This window comes from Egretta garzetta, unplaced genomic scaffold (assembly GCF_000687185.1).
Source record: "Egretta garzetta isolate BGI_Z169 unplaced genomic scaffold, ASM68718v1 scaffold32, whole genome shotgun sequence".
In the NCBI taxonomy this organism is placed as follows: domain Eukaryota; kingdom Metazoa; phylum Chordata; class Aves; order Pelecaniformes; family Ardeidae; genus Egretta; species Egretta garzetta.
In genome coordinates, this window is record NW_009259035.1 from 51,300 (window position 1) to 78,334 (window position 27,035).

A 27,035-nucleotide genomic window follows, 5' to 3' on the forward strand; every position below is an offset into this window, starting at 1 on the left:
AAGCGGGACCCGCCGTGGGATAACGTGAGGGAGAAAAAAAGATGCACAAAGTTACGTGCTGGTTTGCGTGCCTCCTGCAGCCAGCCCAGGGCAGAGCTTTGCGTTTTTATACAGCAGCCGCGCCGTGCCAGAAAGCAGGTTATCACGCCTCTCTCGCTTTAAGTCTGACGATACCGAGTTTGGTTTTTTGGTTTTGGTGGTGTTGTTTTGGTTTTTTTTTAACGCCTATCACACGCCCTCCTAGATGGGTGAAGCTGTGAAGCAAAACTCAGGTTTTGTCCCCAACTACCGATGAATTATATGTGGCACAAAGTTACAGAGAACACATTAAGATGTAAGGGCCCACACGCAAGTTATGCATTTGGCATTGCCCAGGCGTCAGAACAACGTTTTCGCAAGTTCTCATCGTGTCTTCATGTGTTCCTCAATACCCACCCACTTCATATTCTGTGTAGGAAGTGCGGTTTCCTCGGCAGATGGCATCGCCGAATCTCCAATGTATGCTGTATCGTGTATGATACTCAGTATATCTATACATATTCAATATATGCTGTATTATGTATTCAATATGTGATGTACTATTGAAATTAACAAAAAGTTTTAAAAATATTTAAAATCCCACCACCATTGGCTCTAATCATCAGGGGAAAAATACTTGCTTCTGAATCTCTGTCTACAGCGGTGGGTTTGAAAATCTGTGGGACGTGTGCTCTATGCCTCCAGGTAGCTGCGCCTCCAAGACGAGCTGCTGGGCCCCTGGGCCAGCGCTGCCCAGTGTGTGCACTGCATATTTGTTTTTCTCCAAGGCCCAGCAGCAAAGGTAAAATACGAACACGTTATCGGTGGTCTAAACCAACGTGTACCGTACACCTAGCCCGTTGCAGGAGCAACAGGGCATGGAGAAATAAAACCCTCTCTGCCTATGGAAGCAAAGGACCTGGGCACATCTGGTGTTGCTTGAAACAGTTGTTTGTGGCGATGACTGTTACAAGCGACTTTTATTATTTACAGTTTGTTTGAATTATTATTTGTGCTGTAAATTACCTTCCTTCAGCTACAGGAGTTCTGGGAAATTGCTTTGCAGTTTTAACAGCAGTGGGTTTGTATCTGCCGTGCTAATTCTAGAGTTTAAAGTCAAGCAAATGAAAACGCGCAGGCTGGAATGCTCAGGCAGTCCCCATGAAGATTTTCTGCCGCCTTTGCGAGGCGCCCCCTTTTCTGACACCTGAGGTTCTCTTCCACACAGACCTGGCCATCATCCTGTTCCTCACTGTGCGCACCAGCGCGTTACTAAAAACGAAATGCAAGCCAGAAAGGGCATTATTAACACGGAGCTTATTATTCATACAAAACACAAAGCTGCTTGTTCTCTCATACTTCCTTGTGCATCGCATTTTCAACTCGCTACTTGCGATGAAATCTGTTGGCACGCCTCCTCATCTGCGGTGAGGGCTCACGTTCTGTCCCCCCACTCTTCCCTTCCTCGGGCCAGCCCTCAAAGCCAGCATGTCCCCACGCTCCCCGTGACAGTTGCTGTGTTGGTGCCGTGACCTCCTCTCCCCCAGGGCGTAGGCCCCTTCCTGCTCCTTCACAGCCTGAAATAAAACCAAGTTGTTTGTCACTGCCAAGCGAAGGGTTGCTGCGACATTTGCACAGCACCTGTTGTGGCGTGGGTTTTCTCCAAGCGACACGTGCGAGTGGCAGCGTGGGCGTCGGAGCCGAACACGCTGCTGGGAGAAGAGGAAGAGGAGAGGGAGGAAGGAAGGGGTTTCAGAGGGGCGCTGGCTCTGAAGGGGGCTTGGGGCACGTACCTGGCGTCTTCTCTTCAGCACGCGCGAGGCAGCAATGCTCCCGTCCCCCCGTCACACCTGGAAGCAGACTGGTAGCAAACGCCCTGGCCTCAGCCCCGGATGGAGCCGGCACAGGGCCGGAGCACACACCTGGAGCCACAGCTGGAAGGTGTTCCTGGTTTCAGCAGTTCAACATGATCACAGCAACCAAGCCAGCTCGGCACATCTGCCCCCAAAACGTGAGGTCGTGCTCTCGGGCGATGGTGGGGAGGGAGGCTCAGCAGGTTTTCTCTGCCCGTGCCCGCTGGGGACAGCCAGGCTCAGCTGCCCCGGGTGCGCTGGCAGCCGCAAGCCCTGTTCATGGCAAAATCGCTAGGCCCAACTTACTCTGTAATAAGAGGTTCCTTAACGCCTCCCAAATTTTGCAGCACCAAATCAAAACCAACTAGTTTGAAAGACCACAGGGTGGAAGAGGTCCCAAACAGAGGGAGAATACACAGGAGCACCTCAGGCTTTGTCCTGTGAGGGCAGTTTTCCATTGCTGGGTAAAGTGGTATGAATGACTCCTAAAATACATAAAGGTCTGACATCTTTAATGGGCTTCAGAATGTCTAAATGTGGTATTTCACAAAACCGCTAAGCGTATACTATTAATATGGAAACAAGACAATGGGTGGAAATACTGTGGAAGGGGGGACTTGCAACTGTGCCCTTCTATTAGAAGACTGTTCTCATTTCCCTGTGATTTTCTTCAGATTTAGCAGCTTGGGCTGAAATTTTCTATGCTAGGTATCTGACCGAGAATTTTAAGTACCAGCCAAAACAGTTTCTCGCTGTTCCTGAGGTAGAGAAAATCCATTGCTCTGTCAGCGTTAAAATATGCTTGGATGAGATGAAATTTGTACCCTCCTTCATTTTGCTCTTACAAATCTGTAATTGAATTACATTCATAAATTTGTTTTGAAAGGACATTAAAGTGACAACGGCAGGCAGGAAGGTTAGGAAGTAGGAGAATGAAAATTGTCCTACTTCAGTTTTGTTCCTTTCATATATACGCACCACAGTGCAGTCTTTAATTACATGAGCTATTTTTTTCAGCAGAAGGGAAGAATTCCAGTTGAATAGCAGATCAGTTTATTTCCAGAAAGCTAATAGCCAACCTTCGGAGTCCTGTGGCTCCCTCCCACAACATCTGTGTGACTGACAACAAAAAGATGCTTCAGTAGAGCTTGAGGATGGAGGACAAGGAGAACTCTAGGAGAAGCTCACGCATGGGAGGCGATACCGACTCCTCCGAGGTCCAAGCAGCCTGCGGTGGGACATGGCCAGATATTGGCAAGCAGTGTGATCCATGAATATCCCACACAGGCCAGTCTCTGCAGCATCTGCTGCCTCATTTCATCCTTGGACGAGTGTTTGGACTCGTAAGCAGATGTTCTCCCTACAAACCCCGTGAGAAATCCTAGCTGGCCCTCCTCCAAAATTCACTGCTTCCACAGCTTCGCTAGCAGAGCTGGATAGTTAACTGCAGAGCAGCACAGCTGGATGTGAGAGAGAATTTCAGCCTAAGGAACAATGAAACGTTTTTGAACGTGCAATGGTACGTTAAGTGGTTAGCACTCTACAGGAGAGATCCTGCCTGATGATGGGTGCCCAAAATAGATGCACCTTTAGCTATTTTGGCCTTATTCTCCCCGACATTGTTTCTCATGGGTGAGACTGGGTTCTGTATTCCTGTTTTCAGAACTTCTAAAAGATCCTGCTGCCACGTTTGGGTCAGTAATCAAATAAGTACCACGGGAAGGCCGAAGAGGAAGCTGGCCATTTAGTGCAGAATTTTCCTGGTTAAGGGCAGTGTTCCCCAGCCTCAACGTCCTGGCTGCTTATCTGTCTGATTTTGCCCAGTGGTGGAAAGCCTCTGCTGTAATAGTCTCGGGGACAGAAAAAAATTCTGGCCTATCCGTGAGAAAAGATTGGGAAACGCAACAAGAGTCTTGCCTACTCAGCCCTGCGACTTCAGGGTATCCTGTGCCATTTCTTCTGTTCTTCTTCATGGTCTTCTTTGCACTGGAAGGAACGGGTGCTGTGCAACTCTGAATGTCAAACCAACACTGCTCTGCTTTAAGGTGTGAGTTTGTAGCTGGCAGCCAAATAAAGCCTCTTGTAAGCATCTGAACTTCAGGGCAGATAGACAATATACACCAGAACCCTCAGCACCAAGACTATATTTTCTGGACATGTATTCATCTGAAGATGTTGAAGAAAAGCAAAACTGATCCATTATGTTATAGGAAGTTTGTCTTCAGGAGAAAAAAAGGCCTCAAAACATGGCTGCTAACATTCCCTATGACTTGCAAGAAAGAAAAAACATGGATTCCTTTAGAGAGTTTGGGGGCAAAATCCGTGAAAAAGGATGGCTGCCCTGTATTTCAGCTGTCTCATTTCTGAGTGTCCTGCCACCGAGCAAAACCACACATCACCAAGTCTGACCTCTCTTGCCCCCTCCGGTGAGATTGTTTCCAAGCCAAATGATGCGTCTGAAGATTCTCTCTTACTTCGTGAGTGAGTTCCCAATCACACTGAGTTCTCAAAGGACTCAGGTTTGTAGAGTTCACCAGTGACCAAGACAACTGTGTAAAATGAAAGTTAACATGAGCTGCAAATTTCTTCTTACAGGAGAGGAGCCAGAGTGAACTCCTAAGGGAAATTTTCTGTTCTTCTACAATAATTTATGTTTGGTTTTCTGCAGCAGACCCTTGAAAGATTATAGCACAGCGTAGCTGAAAGGTACCGTATACTGCCATAATGCAAATGGAAAAGCTTATGACTCATCATCTTACTGCCACCTTCTTCCCAAGGAGAACCCAAGTCCCTTGTTCCTCTGTGTCTACATAAAAGCTTAACACCCGTGAAACACTCAGAGTTTTCTTGGCTTATGACCTGTGCTGTCAGGGTGTCCTTTTGGAAAAAATTACCCATCTTCCTGCATTATGGGGCTATTTTGAGGGACAGTGAGTATGAGGCATATGAAAAATAAATCCTCAACCATGAAAATAACAGAGGAAACAAGCTTTATTTTTATTATTGGAAATTTTTGTGCGTGGTAAAGGTACACATTTGACTCTGGTTTTCCTACATTTCCAAGACAGAGTAATTTTTTTTAATCATCAGCTAAAGCATCAAGAATACCGTGGCACACAGGAAGCTAAAACTACACACACACACGCAAACACTTTGATGCGCATCTTTCATCCTTGACCTTAAGGAAACAAAGTTTGTATTTAGCCTCACAGGGACTGGAAAAAAAAAGCCAAAACACAACAACAAAAAAACCAAGTGAGAAGAATATTTCATTATGAGTGTCAAGAGTGCAAGGCTTACGTGTACACAAAACATACGAGATTGACTTACAAAGATGGAATGTACAAAAACTTTAAAAAAAAATAAAGAAAAAAAAGACAGACTCTCTCCTAGAACTGGAAAGCTGCAGGGTATCAACTGGTAGAGATTTCTAACGGGGCTACTGCCATACACTATGCAGCTTAGGGAACATTCCCGTGTCATAAAGCCAAAGCAAAAGTGTCAGGGTTAAGGCCGTGTTGCTCACAAACATCAACTGAAGTGCTGTACATTCATCAGAAATAACACAACCCGTTAGGAATCTTCCTACTCCGTAGCACAGATACCTTGCGTGCACTCTCCACAACCAGGCCAAAACAATCACTGCTCACAATTCTTGAAGAAAATGTTCAGTGTACATCATGATTTCGTAACTAGCTGTCACCCACAACCGAAAGTCATTTCTTCATAACAAACACAACATATTGGGCACTTATAGTTCTCATTATGGCAACACTAGATCCTTAGTTATAAAAAATATTGACATAAAATCGAAAGCCCTCTAGCTTTTACAGAACAGAAGAGCATTTACTAATAAATAACTCTCCATCCACATTAGGCAAGTGCTTGCCTAAACCATTTTCCTTTTCTTTTTCAGCTACATTGCTGCTGGTTTAGCCTATGTAAAAATCCCCTACTGTTTATATCAGATTTATCTGAACAGATCCTTTTATTCTATTCACAAAACAATGAAAATACAGTTGGCTAGTTTGTCCTAAAATGCTCCAAATTACACAAGATCTGATAACCTTTTGAGATTACTTTTGAGTTGAAGATCAGTTCAATGAAGCACATACTTTCACCATTCATGCCGTGCTGCTAGTCAATTAGCATTCCAGGGAAGTCAAGGGAACATTTGGTTATACCTGAAATCTGGCAGCAGAATGCCTATAAAGCCTTTAATAAATGCTAACAACTCAGCAAATCAAGTAGTGCAATTTTGACGTTCACTTAATTGGATGAGAAAAAAATCTGCCAGTTTTTTAGAAGAGAATTTCCGCTTTGGTTGCTCTTTGTAAGGTTTGGAAGCCAAGCGTTTTAGCTTATGTTGGCTTCAGAAGCACACTGTAAAAGCAATGTGTTTCTCAGTTTCCCGGGGCCCGGCAGATAAGGTCAGACCTTGGAAGGGAATGCCCTATGCCACTGTATTTGAAATTGTAGTTGGCAGCATTTGCTATCAGAAGGAACTCCAAACTAGTGACATTTTTCAGGTGCAGTAAGTGCTGCTCTGGTGATAACGTCTGAACACCCAAAAGACTATTCAGAGTTAAGAAAAAAATCTACATCACCCCTAACAGCTGTTAGCTGGGTTGTGCGCAGAATTCCGTATTTCATCAGGGCGCACAGGGTTGACGTAGGTTATATAAAATCCTGGTAAACAATACTGAGTCAGAGGGACTGAAAATCTTTTGAAGAAAAGTGTATACATGGAACAGTACAGTCTTAAGAGTGTGTCCTGATATCTAGGTTAGGCTCTGATTTGTGTGCTTCTCAGAGATCCTGGCAACAGGGGATTTGGCAATGTTTCCTGAGTGGAAACCATGCAAGTTTAGTAAAATGTTATTATAAAAATCCAAATCTGGAACTAGATTTAATTAATATTATCCATAATTGACAGCAACAGCACATTTCTCATTTTCTTTTTAAGTTTTTATCTCAATCAACCTGTGCAACCTCTTCTCTCTGTTAATAAATACAGTTAAAACGCTATGTACCTTTTCTTCATTAATAAATTTGCCATTGAAGGGCATTCCAATGTCAGAAACTGTTTGCCAGAAGGTTGCTTATAAGGACACTTAGAAGGAAATTACTTGATCATCAGAAAATTTGATCTACAACTTTGTTAAATTTTGATAGGACAGTTCATTTTTTAATGACTGAGATGAACTCTATTCCAGCCGAGACCAGGACAATCATCTTCAGAATTTTAGGACAAACTCAGTTCAAGCAGAGGATGTTTTGTTCTCTTGGTAACAACAAACTCGAGTTTTAACATTTCAAAAATGTTACCACCAGTTTCTTAGCTGCATTATATAGTCCAAACCTTAAGCCTTATACACAAAATATTTATTCCAATGAAATAAGGAAACTTATCTTTGCACGAGAATTTGTAAATTGGCTCTATGTGCAAACAAGGGAAAGAAGAGGAAATATCTTTAAGAAACAGTAATTAAAAAAACAGACGAACTCCACATTTAAGAACCCCAGGGTCTGCATTTTTACAAGTCAAATGCATCTTTACGAAAAAAACATTAGTTTTTCTCAGATTCATTGAAGCAACAACCTTAACCTTTTAGAAATAAGACAAATACTTATAGCGAGTTATTTAACAAACATTTTTTTCCATTTTGCAAACATGCTTAAAATACTCCCTTGTTCCTGACCCAATGCCCTTTTGTTTCAAGGCCCTAAAAACAAGAAAAGACAGACAGTACTTCCCAGGCTACTGTAGGCATTGGCAGCAAGCTCACCAGCTCCTCAAACGAGGTTTAAGAGTGAGCACCACTCTATCTATATTAGGTTATGGTAGGAATTCATCCTTTCACCATTGGATTTAGAAAGAAGAATAAAGCCAATGCTACTTTAAAAAGGACAAGTTCACACTTAAAAAAGGAAAAACATTAAAAACAGAACCAAGTCATATGATTGTAAGCATTTCCAATTAAATTAATACTTCAACAAAGAACACAGTAGAGAGATCCAGCAGGAAGAAGGAGGGATGTTTTTCAGAGTACTGCCATTGTCAAATGGCATACATACGTTCCAGTTTGCTGAAATAACCTACATTTACTTTTTTTTTATTTTTGTGTCAATCAGTCATACATACAAACAAATCGGAACAAATCTCACAGTCCTTATTTTGTCCTCTAACAAAATTCCCTTTGATGAAGGACTTCAGGAATTGGTTCAAATTCATTCTTACTTGTAATGTATTTTTTCTCATGTACAAACAAATAGCTTTGGTAACCCTTGGCTTTCCTATACAACCTCTGTTTACCACAGTTCCTTTGGTTGTATAATGTAGGTCCTCCATAGGGGTACCTCTCTGGCTTTCTATCCTGTGTGATGCTGCATTTTGTTTTATCAGTTAATACAATGAGTTGCCTTAAGGAAACATGGCAATGAACACATACGAAAGAGTGGCACACATGAGGTTAATTGAGTTGACATTGTAATAACCCTGATCCTAATGAACTAGTTTGGTGTCAAAAGGTCTGTTGTTACACAGAAATTCAGCTCTCACTAATGTATCACTACAATTAAGTTTTTCCAGAGCTTTAGAAATGTCAGGTCTCTGCAAAGTCCTTCCAGCACATTGAGCAAGAGGAAGAGTGAAAAACAAGCGCATGAAACAATCCTTCATTAATCCCACATGAGTAGGGAATTTGCATTGATTCTCATAGTGCTAAACGTTGAGCTGTGTTGGGTCTGACGGTTAGAGCTAGACGGATTTTGTGAGACTTAACCTTATACTAAAAGGACCTACTTGTTATAGATAGTAAGACTGAAGAATGTTAAAAGTGTAATACCTACCATGATAATGAGATCTAGAAGATTCCCAGGGTCACCTCTGGGTTAAATAATGCATAACAATGATACTTCTTCAAATTTGGAAGCTCTGAGCAGGAGCTGCCCTTCGCAGTCTTCAAAAATCTTTGGGGACTTTTCCCAAACTTTTCTCATTTTTGCCTAATTAGTTAATTCCAGTTCCATGAGTTGCAGTCTGCGTTTATTATCACATTGTCTTTATGAATTCAGTTAAAGAGGATTTTGTCTATTAACCCTTACAACAAAAAGTTCAGTGAGAAACGTAAGAGGTGCAAATCCTATGTAAACAAGGTAAGTTTGGAAATTAACACGAGAAGTCCGTAAGAAGACTCCTTCATTATTAAAACTGAACTCAAAGTAGGAGATATCCTGCATTGGATCTCTAGGACCAGTCTTGTCTTAAGGGTGGACGATTATCCAGCTCCAGAGCTCATTGCTACTGTAAGTATCGATAGACCTTGAAGCAGTGATTTCCAGAGTCTGCAACTACAACATGGCCATCTGAAGTAAGGGCCAGGCCTTGGGGACCATAAAGGGGGTCAGCAGAGGTGTTAATGTAGGATAAAAATGATCCACTTCCATCAAAAACCTTTGAGGGTGAGAAAGCACAGAATAGATGTTACGAATAAAAAAGAAAAATAGTGGACACAAGTCTGCTCTCAATTATACCATTATACTAATTTCTGAAACGGTTGACATACACTAATAACCAAGGGCAGAATCTGATCTGTTACTCTGATAATGTACAAGTTTATATACAGATGTATTTTCTTATTAAAAAGAACTAATTAAAGCTGCCAGGATGTTTGGCAAGAATTAAACATGCGATGAAATAATAATAAAAAGATCACCTCGGCTGTTCCTTGTTCTAAAAATAGCCAACTACAATAAATCAAACTCAATCGGGAACTCAACCAGCACCTTGTTTTCCTAACAAATATTACTGTTGTGGCTAGCATGACTCTTAGGTTCCCACACAGAGAAAACCAGGAATTTGTCTGCACTGTGGACAGTGCTTCCTGAGAACAACTCATAAGCAGCTCCCTCATTTTTATATTCAATGAAAATAATGCATATGCTTAGTTATTAGATATTCTTTGGCAAATAAGACGACTTTGTGATTAGCACTTTAAAGATGAAAAGACTGCAACTCTCATAACATAAAAGCAGGATATTTTTTCAACATTTAAAAAAGATGATAAAAATCTGCTCCATTTGCCTTGGGGTCTGTACAGATCATTTGCTTTCTCATATTTTCTATCATGCCTCCAATCTTCTTTTATGGTGACTATAAATTACTATAATTTCAGCGATGCTTCTAAGTCTCCTAAGTCATCAGATAGCTTTTGGGAACTACTTGGGAGACAAGAGCCTTGGACACAGTAACCATCAGAGTCACTGGGAGTCACACTGGAAAGCCCCCGGTCTGACACCACCACTGGTGTCCACTGGCGGTGGTGTCCACAAGCAGACAGGCCAGCAATGAGGCATATAAAAGGCTGTGTTAGAAACCACATCACTTCTAATGCTGCTATCCTGTTTCCTGGGAAGTCTGAAGACTTCAGTGGCCAGAGTTATCAATCCATTAGTCTTCCTAATCAAGCACCTTTGAAATACTCAAATCCCTACCTGTATTCGGCTGTTTCCCCAATCTGCTACGATAATATTTCCATTAGAATCTACAGCTACTCCAGTTGGTGCATTGAATTGTCCGTTTCCTTCTCCATTTGATCCAAACTTCAGTATGAACTCTCCCTCCTGGTTAAATACCTGTATGGGTTGAAACAAAACCCCAAATATGGCATCATATCAAATATTAGCCGTCTACTACTACCAGTTCACCTGTTAACGAAACTGGGAAGTAAAGAGTTCCCAGGAACACACACACCTCTACACACACACACTGGAGATGGGAGAAAAGGTGCCCATCTCTCCCTCCAGCTCCATTATACCATACAGTATTTCCCTTCTCACTTAAGATCGGATTCATCTCAGACACATAGGTGGAGGGCCCCAGGAACCCTTCTGCAGCTTGTGCATCTTGAATTAAGAAGAGCTGAGTGCAGATACGGCGCTTGGAGTCAGTCCTACAGAAACACAACTGAGCAGATGCACTCTGCTCTGACTTTCATAATCTAACACACACTGAGAATCACAGCATGCTGCTCTCTATAGACAGTCCAGCAACTGAATTCTCTGTGATGGTAACAGGTTTAGACAGCACAAAGATGGAACTGATCAATGCCTATTCTGCCAGTGACCTGGATGCACCAATGGGACCAAGTGAGATACAGGATGTGTCATGTACCTCATACCATAGCTATCTCTATTTATCTTGGACTGTCTTCGACCCAGGCCCAGCTGCACCACAAGGTCCAACAGCATTCGTAGAGACCGTCTGTGGCTTGCACAAGACCTGACAAGTGCCAAGTGCACAGTGAAGTGCTAAGAAGGTGGAAGGCGTGAGGAAATCATCCTATTCTTGAACACCCACAGTGAGCTGAGGAAAAGCATTTGGGGGTGGAAATTAATGAAGTATGAGGTTGGTGCTTCAGATGATGAAAAAAAAGTAGAAAAAAGTCAACTAATAAGAAAAAAACCCCAGGCAAAGATGTATTGCTCTCTGCCTGGGTTAAAATGGGGATGGTGAGTGACCAAATGAGAGAGAAGCCTATGTTGACTAGGATTTTCCATAGAAGATGCCTGAAGGAAGGAACATGTTTGAAGGTGAATGGGGGAGGGAGGATAATGTTGCTGAGTGAGGATGTTTAATTCAAGACACTGGTGGCAGGAAGAGGCTTTGGGATCCATAAGAATGAAACGTATTTACTTATTTATATGTTTATTTATTATTTAAAGAAAAATTTACTCTCTGCTCCTTCCCCACCATCTAACAAAAGATAACAGCATCACCCAGATTATAAATTACTCTCCAAAGTGTCAACAATTATCTGTACCAATTTAGAGAACTCTACAAAAATAAGAATCTTTTCCACTTAGTACCACATTGTAACAAATAACATTTTTATCCCATTGAGTCACACCAGAGACAGACGGGAACGCTCTGTTCTCATTAGGAATGCAATAATTATAAATTCACTAAGATGCCACACTTATTCCATCTCTTCACTTAATTTTTTTCATTTTAGTTTCCCCTTGTTGTTAACTCTTTCCAGGCATTCTTGTTACCACGGGAAGCCCTGCTGGTGGAGAGGTAATCTATGGAGTCATAGGCCTCCTGCTGCTAAATCACGTAAACAATCTGCTTTACGGCTCCTGCAGCAGCCTTGGTTTCTTTGTTGTAATCCAAACCACATGAGTTGCTACTTCCTCTCTAATTCCAAAAGGATACAAGAGCAAAGCTAGATGATTCAGCACTGCTCAGGACATAGGAGGTCTATGCTCAGATAGCGATTTCCTGTTTCAGGTGAATATATAAGATTTATCATTTCAGTTATGAACACTGAAGAGCTGGTCTGAGGGTTTTTCTCTATGTTCAATCAGAACAGGCAGCCATTAGGTGAAATCCCAGGGATTTCACCAGTGCGTGGGACTGGCACATGTGGCCTGAGAGCCTGGGTAGGGCAGCGTCCTGCTGCCCGTGTCCTCCTGCTGCTGCTGCATGTTGAGGGAGGGAAAAAGAGCACAGAACATGACTGAAAGGGAACATCAAGGACTGAAAACAAACACGTACAGGTGAGTAATTTCTGAAATGGCCCATAGTTCCTTCATACACATTTTCCATCATGTGACATTTCAGCATGTATCCTTGTTTTGGTTTATTATTGGGGCAAACAAATGTACCACCCTACCTTACCACTACTGTTTAACAGCCAGGACTTCCCATGGGTGTAAGGACCAGTGCCCAGTGCAGGAGGTACTGGATGAAAACTGGTGGTCTGTGTTACACAGTGGCTAAGAGTATTGGGCTGTAAATGGATCCAGTAATCTTAAAGCTTATAGGTATGGAATTAAAAGACTGTCAGGTGTCTTTGTTATAATTTTATTCAACTAGAAATGTGAGCAGGTTTTACTGGGAAATTCAAAAGCAGTTACCAGACTTACTTAAAATAGGAAAGAACATAGGGTAATAACAGGTTTGGCAGTGAACTAATAAAAATAACTAAGTTGATATTACTTATCTTGGGTACAACTTATGTTTAAGCAATTCAATTAGAGGACATTATAGTGGCACCAAAGGCAACGGATTGTAGCTCCATAAAGCAATGCACTGCACGCAAAGGTCTCAGAATGTGCAGTCCCTATATCAGACCTCATACATACAGAGCGTGATCTCTTTGTTTTTAACAATACTAGTTGGAGGCCGGTAGCTAGTGGAGTTCCCCAGGGCTCAGTACTCAGCCCAGTCTTGTTCGATTTATTCATCAATGACCTGGACGAGGGGACAGAGTGTACCCTCAGCAAGTTCGCTGGTGACACAAAACTGGGAGGAGTGGCTGATATACCAGAAGGCTGCGCTGCCATTCAGTGGGACCTGGGCAGGCTGGAGAGTTGGGCGGAGAGGAACCTGATGAAGTTCAACAAGGGCAAGTGTCGAGTGCTGCACCTGGGGAGGTCAAACCCCATGCACCAGTACAGGCTGGGGGCTGACCTGCTGGAAAGCAGCTCTGCTGAGAGGGACCTGGGAGTCCTGGTAGACGACAAGCTGACCATGAGCCAGCAATGTGCCCTTGTTGCCAAGAAGGCCAATGGTATCCTGGGGTGTATTAAGAGGAGTGTGGCCAGCAGGTCGAGGGAGGTTCTCCTCCCCCTCTACTCTGCCCTGGTGAGACCCCACCTGGAGTACTGTGTCCAGTTCTGGGCTCCCCAGTTCAAGAAAGACGAGGAACTCCTAGAAAGAGTCCAGAGGAGGGCAACTAGGATGATAAAGGGACTGGAGCATCTCCCCTACGAGGAAAGGCTGAGAGAGTTGGGCTTGTTCAGCCTGAAGAAGAGAAGACTGAGAGGGGATCTCATCAACGCATACAAATATCTTAAGGGCGGAAGTCATGAGGATGGAAGCAGTCTGTTTGCAGTGGTGTCCAACGACAGGACTAGGGGCAATGGATGCAAACTGAAACATAAGAGGTTTCAGTTGAATATGAGGAAGAACTTCTTCACTCTGAGGGTGGCAGAGCACTGGAACAGGCTGCCCAGGGGGGTTGTGGAGTCTCCTTCTCTGGAGATATTCAAAGCCCGCCTGGACGAAGTCCTGCATAACTTGCTCTAGGAGAACCTGCTTTAGCAGGGGGGTTGGACTAGATGATCTCCTGAGGTCCCTTCCAACCCTTCCGATTCTGTGATTCTGTGATTCCCCAAGAAAGTACCACAATAAAATAAAAAGCTTTCCAAGTTGCCATTAATTGACAGTACCTTGACAGAATGGTTATGAAAATCTGTAACAATAATTTCATTGTTGCTGTTTACAGCTGCAAAATGAGGACCTGCAATGCAGAAGAAGAAAAAAATAATAATGAAAATAATGGTACCACTAAATCAAAAAATTTGCTTAAATTGAAAAAATTATTCAGCCTGCCAGAATATTATAGTTGGTTTCTGAGCAATAATGGTCAAGTTGGGAATATCAGTTTCAAATTAAGAGTATTTTAATTTTGTGATTCAAAAAGCTCAGCATGCCTTTTTGTAAACACAAATAATTTCTTTTTCAAGCAGTTGTCAGCTATTGTTACCAATAAGCATTGTTCATTTGGATGAAGTCCTGTGTAACATGCTTTAGGAGAACCTGCTTTAGCAGGGGGGTTGGACTAGATGATCTCCCGAGGTGCCTTCTAACCCTTGCCATTCTGTGATTCCTTCCTTTCTCATATACCTGTGACTATGTAGATATCTATGTGCTTATTAACAAGACAAAACATGTAGTGCTTAGGCATAAAGTTGTGCATACACTGAAAATAGTTCTCAAAAATGTTAATGTAAAGTCTTAATTGATATCTTCTATGCTTTGTGTGCTCACTTCTTACAGGTACTTGAGCAATTGAGTTTTAGGATAAATACAAGAGTTGCTTAGAAGAACACTGTCAGGTAAAAAAGTGCATGTTTTGCTTTACTTTGTGTATTGAACTATGTGCGCACACTTGAATAAAAAACAAATGGTAGCTTGAAAACAGGTAAGTACCTGACTAGAAATACTTGGTCCTATTTTGAGTTATACAGATCAGAACTCAGTTTCACTTTTCACGGTTTTCACAGCAAACTGTAAAAAGGGTGAAAACCTTTACACTGAAACATTCAGGTAATGACAATTCACCTGTTTCCTGTAGCCTTCCACCAAGAAGAGGTGATATATTTCTCAACTGCACTGTTACAGAGTATTTGCAGAGTGAAAGAAATTGGACATACCCAGAACATTTTGGCGATGCTTAGCTGTGTTAGAGCCAAACTCTCATAAATGATATATACGGCACTTGTGCCGTAAGACATTGCAGGAGGTCTCAAGTAAGATAAAGACAGTTACACCATTGGTGCTATTTCTCTCTTGTGCTGTGAACCAGTCAGAACATCCGACCAATCTATAACTACTTATTCAGAGTGACCCAACAGCTGCAAAATGACCTGCACGTGTAATTTGGCATCTTCATTTCAAATTTTGAAAGAACAGCTATTCACTCAAAATATACCAGGGGGTTTTTTTTAAACTTAATTGCATGTTCTAATTGAAAGATACCATGTGCAAGCAGTCAGTTGAATATAAGTGGCAATTTCCCAAAACTGGCATTTTTTGTTTGCATAACTGTGTCTTCCTGATCTCAATCTTAACACTATCCTGTTACACTCATTTTCTAAGGGGAAGATACCACTTAGGGCATTGGTTAATATGTATCTGAGCACTGGAAACACAAAGCTTGGTGTTTGAGTTTATTACTGTGAACAGCTGAGTGTGGGTATTACAAAGCATTTATAAAATGCTAGTTAAGATCAGTCTTTCTTCGGTCACTGATCTGAAATGCTTCCAGGCACAGAGAGGTAAATAAAACCATCTGGTTGCAGCTACATTTGCAGAACAGACGTTGCAGCCTTCCTAACCAATTAAACAAATGGTGAAGAGGAGCTGTATGTTTATTAGAACCTTTCCACCCCAGGAAAAATGAGTAGGATGTAGCGTCTTCAACATGCTCAAACATCATGCAAATGTGAGCAGAAGAGGCAAGAAAAGGGGATTTACATATTACCATCAAGTGTACCTGCAAACTGCTTGTCACCATTTCCTCGACTACCGAACCTGGTGACTATTTTCCCGTTCGGCTGGAAGATGAAAACACAGCATGCTTTATTGTCCACCACAATGATATGTCCATTACGATCCACAGAAACACCTTTAGGGCCCATGAGCTTTCCAGAACCAATTTTGGCCTGAAAGGGAAAAAACACAAAACAGGAAAACATGTTGACATGATAGAAACAAGTTAGTACGGTTCAAAGATTGTATTACAGGCACACAGCAGGACAGTGAGACATTTTTGTCACCAAAAGTTTCCCAGGGGGAAGTGGTTGTTTTTATCAGCTTTTATTCTGTACTTCATAATTTCTTCTTCAGCTGAAAATAAAGACCTTTTTTCTTATGTCCTTTCTGTAGTGGAAAAACTGCCACCTCAGCAACTGAGTCCAAATATACAACCCATGAGAAACACACTCATCAGATTTGTATGTCTTGAGAAGCTACAGCATCTGTGAGATGCATCACAAATGGCTGTATAGCCAGCACTAGTGTACCCGTGGGACAGACATAAAGGACTTCTGCCTCCTGTTGCATACTATTCCTGCTTTCAACGACCACCTCATTATGAACGGGGAAACATGCCTTTACCACTGCCTGCTACATCAAAGCAGTTAGAGCTCACTCTTGGAGCATCAGAGCTGGGTGGGATGTAGGCTGTGATGTCCCCTGTCACCTTTCCTGGGTGAATGAGACACCATGCAGCTTCTGAGTGCTCTTGGAAAGAATTTGAGCAGACCTAAAGCTCAGGCTAACTTCTGTATCTTCCAGCAGATCCATGTGGGATTGCTTCACTTGTTGCTTAGACACATGGAGTGTCATCTGACACCTGCAAAGGAGATAGGATCGTGCTGCCAAACAGCAAATAAAGTAATCTTTGAAACACTAAACAAATCAAAGCTTGCTCCTGTCTTAGGTAAATAAAATTATTTCCATCATTTTAAATAGGCCTTGTGACTACCAAAAAACATCTGCCAGCATAATCAGCAACAGCAGGGGAGCTGTATACGCTATTCCATATTGTATCAATGGAAAAACCTTCAGTGGAGATGAGGTAGATCTCGCATACGGTGAATTATTTGGGGAGATCAGAAAATGTTAGAAGCATTGTTTAGAAGGATCAAAAAGAAGGGGATCTAAGAAGGAAATCTAAGCAACAGCATCCCGTCCAGCCCAGAGCAAGCAGAAATTGAGGCAAAGCCTTCAAAGAACCCATGAGCTACCTGGGCATATACCCAAGAAGATTCTAGCATCACCTTGCAACCCATTTCACATTTTTCACCATCTGCTCTTTTTTTCAAGCAGAGATTCTAGAAACTGGTTTAATCTACATAAAATCAGTTGAGTTTTGACCTTTCAGTTAAAAAAAAGGCTATAAAAATACCACCTAATTTTTTGGGGAGTTCGTTGTATGGAATGCAGCAACTTGCTTTCTGGGTTTTTTGGGTTTTTTTTTTTGGTTTGGTGTTTGGGGGTTTTTTTGTTGGTTTTTGGGGTTTTTTTTAAAATGATGGACAGATTTGGAAGCAGTTATCCAGGTTGGTTCCAAAAGTCTGGTCTCCTGCCAGCCTCTTTACTGTGCTGGACAGGCAATCCACGAAACACACTGTGTTGAAATTATGGATCCCAGAACTTTCAGATCCTGCAGTAATTTGTGAGAGAGACATCCTACAAACTGAGGTCCATCTCTTTGGTGGAGAACATAATTTCCTGTTCTCACAGGAATTTAAATGAAGTACCGTTCCACGGTACATTCACATGGGTGGGGTTACATAAAAATAGGACCCCTTCCAAAATAAAGCCATCTAGGTTCCCCGAGGCTGTCTGGTACAAAGTCACCACTACACAACCTCTTTCAGTCTCAACTAAAGAAAACTCCAGGGAGTAAATCTTGCAGCTTCAAGACTATGCTTAGCCAACATGCAATGATCATGTGTCTGGTTTATGTTCAGTTACTTATATGTATGTTCAGCTCTTATAAATTGCTAAATATTTAGGCAAAAACCACCTAATTAAATCATGCAAAAATATCCCCAGGGGAAACTATTAAAAATTACTTTGTGTTCACCAGGGGAAAGATATGAGCAGACCTACAAAATGTATTCAGGTTTGTATAACAACAAAGCAGCAAAAACATAAACCAAATGCAAATTAGTAATTTATTTCCTTTGGGGTGATTAAATCATATTCCCTTCTTTCCTCTGGGATGTCCCTATGTTTGTCTGCTTGTGCATTGCACCACCTCCTTACCATGTTTCCAGGATTCCTATGGAAAAATGACTCAGACTCATGAGTACGGTGTCTTCCTGCCCATATAAATACATATGAAAAAAAATCATGAATAAATCACGTACTACATTAATGGGCACTCACTGCTGCAAAGAGTAATAAAAATCACTATTCTTGGGCCAGGATTTAAAATATAATTTGCAGGCAGCAATAAATTATGCCCAGCTAGAGTTTGCAGTGCTTTTTACTAAAAATTTCTGTTTCTAGTTTAGATCAAAATATGCTGATGACACATTACGGGGTCTGGCTGAACATATGCTTTGTATATTTTTATTTCAGAAGGTTTCTTGGAATTATAGGTTTGATTATTTAGAACAGAACATTATGAAACCCAGTCACTCCTGTTAAGTATATGAATGGAAGTATTTTCAAACTTTTCTGCCATTAGAAATGAATAAAGTATAATGAATCATCTGAACTCTTAATACAAATAATGTGTTTAATTGAATTCAGTCAAGGACATTATGTCCCTTATTTTATAGGCTCCTATGAATTTAGACTGGTTTTCAAATATGCCTTTATAAAGTCACCCTACCTGGGTGGAAAATAGTCTACTGTGGGATATTCCTAGAGGTGTATATATAAAAAATTATAAAGACTTTTTGCTGTAGAAGTAGGTGTGTTAGGGCTTTAAGTCCACCAACCTTGTGGTCTGAAAGGTTCACGATTGTCAGGAACTAATTTGCAGACTTTGAACATACCTTCTTTTCCTGCTTGAGAACTTCCCAAATGACGGAGATGCATCTTTGTCACACACTGCAGTGTCACACATGGATTTATCATTTATGTGACTGTCTTAATTCAACTGTGACCACTTAACCACACTGCACAAAACTATTCCTACCTGAACATGCAACTGGCTTCAAGTAGCTCCCTTCTCAATTCTTCCGAGACAAGAAAAAGTAAAAGTCTGACAGATAAAATGTTTCCTTTCATCTTTTTCCACTCATCTAAACTTGATCTTGACTTGCAGCCCTGTTTGGCTGATAACAAGCTATCTTAGATACAACACTTCAGGACTAGAAAGGAATTCTCTCCTCAGAGGACCGAGAATTGTTCTCTTGCCCCTGTTCTCCAGTTCCTTGGCTAGGTTTGAACAGCATCACTGGTGCAGAAGCTGATACTGCTGCTTCAGCATGTGTCCTCTCCTCTGCCTAGCAATGTGTCTTCTCTAACAGTTTTCTTAAGTGATTTCAGAGTAATTTACAGAGGAAGCCAGCAGTGTCATCTGGCTTTTATAGATGAGGAAAGTAAAGCACTGGGAAGTGAAATGGAAGATCACTAGTCACCTGTGAGACCTGTGGCATAGCCAGAAAAAGAAGCCCCAATTCCTAACACCCTATCTGAGGCTTTATCGTTCACAGGATAATACAGCCTTTCATTTTAAGAGACTTGTCTTTTGGTGTAACCTTAGATTAGGGTTTTTCCAGCTCTGGATTATGCAAACTTTACAGCCTTGAGAAAACGGAGCTCTGTCTCTGTTGCTACCAGCGACTAAGGAAGGTGACACTTTTCTGCCTGGCAGTGGAGGTTGCTGGGTTGAGTCAGCCCAGTGCTGTCATCAGGGAGATGCCTGGGCCTGGCTCCAGGGGAAATTTGCCTTCTGGCTCACATGACTATTAAAATGCCACTAAGGGAGAGTTAGTGTAAATAAATACAGAGAGAAGGGGACAACAAGAAAAATAGTTAGATTAAGTTCAAAACAGCCCCCTGGTTATGCTGAGTTAACAACTAGCAGACCACCTGCATCAGAGATAATATACAATTACTTGCAGGCACAGTCCTTTGATGGGAAACGCCATTACCCTTTATCTGTCTCTCTGTCTTAGCAAGCGTTGCCCAATTTAATCTGACAAAGCCCCTGTAACAATTACCATTGCCAACACACAAGAAATTACAAGGCTTTGCCCAGATTCCCACAGGCTAGATCTGCTATATCCATGTCCTGTGCTTCAACTATATGATTATGCCTGCCCTCCATATATAAAATGCTTCTACGAACATTTGTATATTTTTTTCTTATAAATATAGCCTGGTACATTCAGTCTAAAAGTAGTATTTCATATCATTGATGCTTTATCTCTCATTTAATCAGTCTACTCCCAAGAACTGTAAGTCTGATGCATTAACTTGTATTAACTGCACTACCACTGCCAAGTTTACGTAGCTCTTGCAATCCAACAAAAACTGACTGAAAACAAAGCTAGGCTCTATGTCAGAGGAACTTCCTTAATTATTCACTGTTTTCAATACCTGTCTCCCTGCTGGTAGTGTGTAGCACATAGGGTCCTGGCTCCTCCAAGGCTGTGGCATTTACGTTCAAAGCTGGCACCATCTGAAATGCTGGATTTACAACATGTCTTGAGAAGGAAGGAAAATGAGCCTTCCATGCTCTGTGTCCGGATCAAACCAGTTCACATTAAAGATGTTAGTAATTATTTAAAACACACTTAGGTTACTTGGAGTATTTGGATTCTTAACTAAATTACATCTTTCTGTGGTTTTGTTGTGGTGTCTTCATTTCATTCAAGGACTCCAGCCAAACCCAAGGTTTTCCTACGTAGCTGTACATTTTCAAAACGACTTGACAAGGAAAATCACATACTCTGCAAATGCAATTTATATTTTTTTAACACTTGCATTGCATATTAGTATTGTTTTATTTTAGCGTCAAGTCTACACAGGATCTGGATACTTTTAAAAGCATACACGTCTGTTTCCCAGGTGGAGGTCACTGAGGACTATGCAAGCACAATCGCCTATTTGCTGTAGCATTCGTCACTTTGCAAAGACTACTCGAAGGAGGGCCATTTCTTGGTACACACATGAGCAGCTCAGGACCTGAGGTTTTGGTCATTATGCTGCCAGAAAATTAGCCAAACAGGCAATTTCTCTCCAATGCAGGACTCTAGAACTAAGTAACTATGGTAGAAATTTCCCTGCAGGTCCTTTATCTCACTGAACAGTGTGTACTGCTAACCTCTGCTATAGGTGGCTAATTCTAGCATACACCACCAGACTCGGTAACCTGCATTCAGAGAACAGCACCAAATGGAGACAACCTTTAATTTTCTCTGGAATTGCACCTGAACCCAAGCAAAATAAATATTGCAGGTTGGCAAGCATCAGTATAGTATAGTAGCTGCCTTCTTATTTTACTCCCATTAAAGAGATCAGAGTTGCTGGGAAAATAAGAGGTGCGCTTTTCTCAGAACTTCTGATTTCTGAAACCTAAGATATTATTACTGTCTTTCAGTTTTTCCAGTGCACATCACCCCACCTAAACCACTCCTGTCTATGCTGTAGCACTGGAACAACATCCTAGGTTGCCCTTCCTTGCATTTGTTACCAATAGGATCATACATGAAGTATACACTTGATTTGCTGATATGTATGGAGTAAATACAGGAAGTCATCATCAGTCTGCTACCTTATTTTTCTCCTCCATATGTCGCTGGAGAGCCTCATGACCTCCTCTTAAGTTTTTATATATACATACATGCACACACCTTTATGTATAATCAGAATACTAACGATACGAAGGTTGTTGAGCTAGTCCAGCCAGACTTGATTACATTAGCTTTCCTAGACTATAAATTACAGAAAGGCATCCAAGCATCTAGTATATAGAACTGTAAAATGGAACACATCGTCTCTATTTGGTATAACATTATCATCACAGCTGTGACCTCTTCCTATTAATTATACAACATGGCTGTGTCATGGGTTTTCACATCACAACAATGGAATTTGGACTAAGTTACAACCAAAATATGTAGTTTCTTGACAAAAAAAAAGGAAACATTACTTTGCATTCCTTTGTAAAACGGAGAAAGCTCAGGAGAGTTCACATGGTAACTTGTACCTTAAATTTTCCATCTGATGAGAATATGCTAACCCATTTGTTATCATAATCTGCAATAATGATGTCACCACTGGGATGCACAGCCACTCCTGTTGGCCTCTGCAACTGGCCAGGAGACCTTCCTCGTATGCCAAAACGGCTTTTGAACTGACCATCATTGGAAAATATCTGTAACAGAAAACATTCATTTTAAAATTAAGTCTGCATAGTAACATCATCTATTTCTTGGCGCTCAGATTTTAGCAAGTCACTAATAGACATTATAATCAGGAAGAGAGTTAGGAACATGAAGCACTTTTACACGGTCCACATTTGGAAGTGATATGCCTAATTTAAGAAGAGGCTTCTACCTGGACCCTAATTTCAAAATAAAGAAGTTCTCTGCACTTACATTGCACTGTTTCTTCAGTGATCATAAAGTACTTTACAAACGTTAGTGAATTAAGCTTCACAATATCCCTCTCAGCTGCAAGGAAGTGGTATTATTCCCATATTAGAAATGAGGAAACTGAAGCACTGCATGACTCAGCTGCAGTCAAACACTAAGTCTGTAGAAAAGATAGGAGTGGAAGCTAAAAGAGAATTTCAAAATTTAATTATTTGACTTAGGGATAAGTACTAGGCCATTTCCTGAGAGATGCATTAGCCATGCAAAATTCAGACCACTGGTTGTGTCCACAAGCCAGGTAATTAGACACTGAAGTTCCTCTGAAGTGGCTACAAATTACAAAGTGTGAGGGTGCTGATGAACATTTTACTCCATCTCTTTGAAAACGGCTGGAAACGAGTTCTTACTGCATGTGGCTTGCTGGTTCTCACGTACTGAAGAACAAGCCACACACTGCTGCCTTGTTCATTGCTACCACATGGGTAGCCTGAAGAGTGATGACAAATTGTTAATGGTAAAAAAAATAGATACATGGCAAGCAAAAGAAAAAACACAGCTTCATTTTCACACAGGTTACAGAAGCCAAGAAATCATAGGTATCAGGGTGGCACCACAGAAAAGATTTTATCATGATATCAGACAGAAAAGTCAATTAAGTTGACTAAAAGCCCTTTGAAAATGACATCTACATGTTTATTTTTGTATTTACTTAAGAAGTTATATTTGTGGCACCTTGCCCTAGATTTATATTTGGAAACATGGAGTGATAACTTTACAATGTAAAATTATATTTACAAAAAGGCATTTTTCCAGATTATTGCACCGCTTGTTTTCTTCATTCATTGTCAAACATCATAAGGAAGGGAAATAAGCTCTGATATGCATACTAGATATAGTGTAGATCTGAAAAAGATAGCTCCAGGTCAAGAAGATGGAATGATAATGGATGATAAGCAAGTTGAGCTTCCTCTGTATTTTCTATATCTGCTTGAATTGTAAAAAAATTGTCTTTCCTAGAGTGCAAAGAAGGCAGAGGTGTGGGGGCAGGGAGAAAAAGAATACTGGAAGTGGCATATCCTCATACCTGCACACACTGGTTGTTACTGTCTGCTATTAATATTTTTCCATTTGTAGATGCAGCTACACCTTGAAGATTTGTAAATTCCCCTTTGTTTCTTCCTTTGGTGCCTAAAATTGAACACAAAGCACATAAGAAATCAGGTTAGACAGGACTAATCATTTAGGACCTAAATGCCAACACATGCATTTATTACATCCTTGATCTATAGATTTCTATTTTGAAGATTTCTTATCACTGCTACAACTTCAAAGAACCATCTCAGTAACAGGTCCACAATTCTAAGTACAAGAAGGGATTGTTCTTACTCTTCGGCATGTGTGCCATCTAAGCCCCCATCAACATAATTACCTCTTTGCCTTCACAAATCAAAGTGTTCACAGTTTGCCTCTTGCATGAGGGAGCTAGTAAAATGTTTTCTCATAAGCGATGGACTTCTTTTTAAATTGCAGATTTTTATTCAACTGAGAAGGCAATGAAGGGGGCGGTACTGTGGGAACATACAGACAGAGGCTAAGATAAGAACCTGGACAGATGACGAGGTTTTAGTACAATTAGTTAAATCTCCTCGGTGAAGTCATAATGTTGAGATAAAACACATCAGTGATCACTTCGGATGGTGCCATTTCAAGGCAGGGAAGTTTCCTATTCACTCATAGACAGTTTTCAGTCATAGGCTTTAAAAATTCCCTTAGAAGGAAAACTCAGATGAAGAACTGGTTTTGAATGAGTGGGACACGTGGACCAATAAAGACCAACACCTGGCGACTGAATGCTTCTGCAAAGACCTTAGATTTTTCTAATAAATCAGTATACACACAGAGGTCCCATTTTTAACCAGGACAAATGCAATAGTGATTTATGTAGAACTATAAGTCTTTTCCCCAGTGGCTTAAGGGGATAAGGAGCTGTAAAATGTCAAATTTTCACAAAAGTTCATTAAGTTTAGATGCCTCATTATTTAGATATTTATTCTGAGATGGTCTGAGGAGAGTCACACAGCAAAGTGATATCTTTAAAAGGTCAGCCTTAAAGTCGCTGGTCCAGATGACACCTGGAGCACAGGAACAGTATCCAAATTCTTGCTTTGTTGGTAAAGAAGGCTCAGGGGTCTTTAGACAAGACTGCAATTATGATCTTGGACCCCAAGGTTATTCATAACAAATGAATGAATTTGGAAACAGAAAGACTCTATAAGCTGTTCTTTCCAAGACTTGGACACAGCGCTATTTTTCCTGGTGAAGTATTTTTACAAGCATTCACTGGCTGCATATCAGACATTAATTGGTTTCAATATATGGTTTTAACTGAAAAACTTGTATTTTATTTTAGTCAGTTCAAAATATCCTGGAGCTCAGTGATTAAAACTATTCTGACTATGATGCCCAATATAAGACCTATATTAGCCCTAATTTGTATTTAGCTTTCATTAGGGATGTGTATGCTCTTAACAACCCTTCTTTCTGCTCTGGTGATGGCTGTGGGTTGCATATTTCCTGGCACAGGCTAACAAGTAACATTTAACTCCACTGCACTTGGTGCTGTGAGCATGTCCCTTTGTTTCAAGGCTTGTTTTCTTGAACTCCATATTGCTTACATACTCTGAACAAGACAAATACTTCTTAATTTTTGCACTGCAAGGGGAAAGTACATATTCAGGGAATAGTGAGTTACACACCAATTACATTACCCACACTTGAGCCATTTCTGTGTATTCTTTTAATGAGCAGTGCCTGAGGGATGCATGCAGTAATTTTTTTCCACCATATGCTAATGACAAGTTTCCTTTTTGCCTTTTAGCCAAAGACAATGGATGAAAAGGGAGAAACATTCCTTTTACTACTGAGAATAAAGGGAAAACATTTGTTAGAAAAGAGGAGGCGTAAGCTAGAGCATCTGGAACCAACTAGCACAAACATTATGGAATGTATGCTGCTCTTTACCCTTAGAAAAATGTTCTTGAAAGTCAAAGAATTTAATTTTTAAAGATAAGAGAGACCTATATAAAGAGTTACTCAGAGTGTTCTTCAGTGGGACCTCATAAACATACATCAAAGGAAAAATAGAAGAAATTACCCAGGAATGCGATAGTCACATTTCACAGTAAGTTTAAGAAATAGTAAGTTATTAGCACAGCATGCAGATGAAATTCAGCTCCATGCAATATCCTTGTACACAGCACTTTGCAGCTATTAAACCCATCACACAGGTCATAATGTGCACACAGGCCTTTATACTGTCCCCTCTGCAGTGGCACAAATTTCTCTGAAGAAGCAAGCTGAGGTTAGTAAAACACAGCTTGTTTCCTAACTTAGGTTCAAGAGGAAAATATGTAACTTTGAACTTTCTGATCTGAATAATTCACTATGCCAGCAAAGATCTGAATCCAAGCACAGCCAGCGGCAGAAGTTCAGATGATAAGAGGAAAGCTTGTAGTGAAGTATGCCAGCCTCTGGAAAAGCAGGCTCCTGCAACTGACTCTGTAATACCAAAGGATGATAGCTCCTTCCTGTAAGCAGAGATTCCTGCCTGGTAAACATACCTGCCCGAGAGAGAGTCTTCAGCAAATCTTTCACTGCAAGATAGCACCCCTCTGCGTCAAGGTACCCCGTGCTTTGTCTTCTCTTCCCTCAGTCACGGGCAGTGACCCGTCACTCCTTAGCCTAGGGAGGCACCAACATTTCAAAGGCATGTGGCTGGGGCTAGGGAACAGTTGTGGGATTCTCGTTCCCCAAGCAGCCTGGTTTGGAGATGAAAGCCTGCACCTTTTGTGCCTGTCTTTGCCCTGCCTTACCTCCCTCCTGTTCTGAGCTACTGCAGGGCACAAAGGAGGAAAGGACACACATTTTACTGCAACTACGGTGGCAAGCTGCTTGAGCCTGGTAGAGGACAGCAGAGTTTTCAAAAGAGCAGGCTGAAGAGATTTATTAGGAAGCAGATCTGTGGCCTGTGGAATAGCTCCTTTTCTACCCTCTTTGTATACAGTTCTCTAAATAAATTATCAGATTTGCCTTAGCCCTATCTAATTCCTTCTGGTATTACTGAGGGTAGCCTGCACAAACCAATTAATATAGCTTTGAAGATATGCCTTCAACAAAAGAGTATCCATTTTCAGCTCAAAACAGTCTAGTACACATAAAATGCTTCACAATTTCAGTCTTTCATTCTTGCACAATATAGGCCAGATTGAATCTCACCAAAAAGAAGGGAAAAAATCTAAAAGCCCATTAACATCCCAGGAGATGTTAAAAATTACATCATATAACTGCAGTGAGAATCTACTCAGTAAGTGCTGGGCATCTGGACAAACCTGTCATACAATGTACATTTTTGATGCTCATAGAAATAGAAGGAGCATTTTTTGCTTTCTAAGTTTTACTAATATGAATAATAAACTCCCTGCTTGCTAACCTAGATTTACCAGCTTTCCAAAACACAAAGAA

General features: G+C 41.1%; 2 protein-coding genes across 8 annotated transcripts in view; both read right to left on the reverse strand.

Moving 5' to 3' along the window:
* MND1 (meiotic nuclear divisions 1) overlaps nucleotides 1-483 on the reverse strand; it is a 44,064-nt gene extending 43,581 nt beyond the window's left edge. Inside the window, exon 1 of the mRNA XM_009634816.2 lies at nucleotides 436-483. Coding sequence (XP_009633111.2) covers nucleotides 436-483 — 48 coding nt within the window. The remainder of the gene's footprint in view (nucleotides 1-435) is intronic.
* A 3,390-nt stretch (nucleotides 484-3,873) lies between these two features.
* TRIM2 (tripartite motif containing 2) overlaps nucleotides 3,874-27,035 on the reverse strand; it is a 74,768-nt gene continuing 51,606 nt past the window's right edge. For 5 of the 7 annotated variants that reach the window (XM_035890385.1, XM_035890384.1, XM_035890387.1 and 2 more), the window contains 6 exons: nucleotides 23,599-23,702; nucleotides 22,127-22,294; nucleotides 15,941-16,109; nucleotides 14,112-14,182; nucleotides 10,368-10,508; nucleotides 4,895-9,327 (listed from right to left, as the gene is read on the reverse strand). In XM_035890385.1, the coding sequence (XP_035746278.1) occupies nucleotides 9,175-9,327; nucleotides 10,368-10,508; nucleotides 14,112-14,182; nucleotides 15,941-16,109; nucleotides 22,127-22,294; nucleotides 23,599-23,702 (806 nt within the window). In that variant the 3' untranslated portion in view covers nucleotides 4,895-9,174. Of the gene's footprint in view, nucleotides 3,884-4,894; nucleotides 9,328-10,367; nucleotides 10,509-14,111; nucleotides 14,183-15,940; nucleotides 16,110-22,126; nucleotides 22,295-23,598; nucleotides 23,703-27,035 lie in introns of those variants that run through there. The other 2 variants (XR_004841461.1, XM_035890386.1) reach the window with 2 other exon arrangements.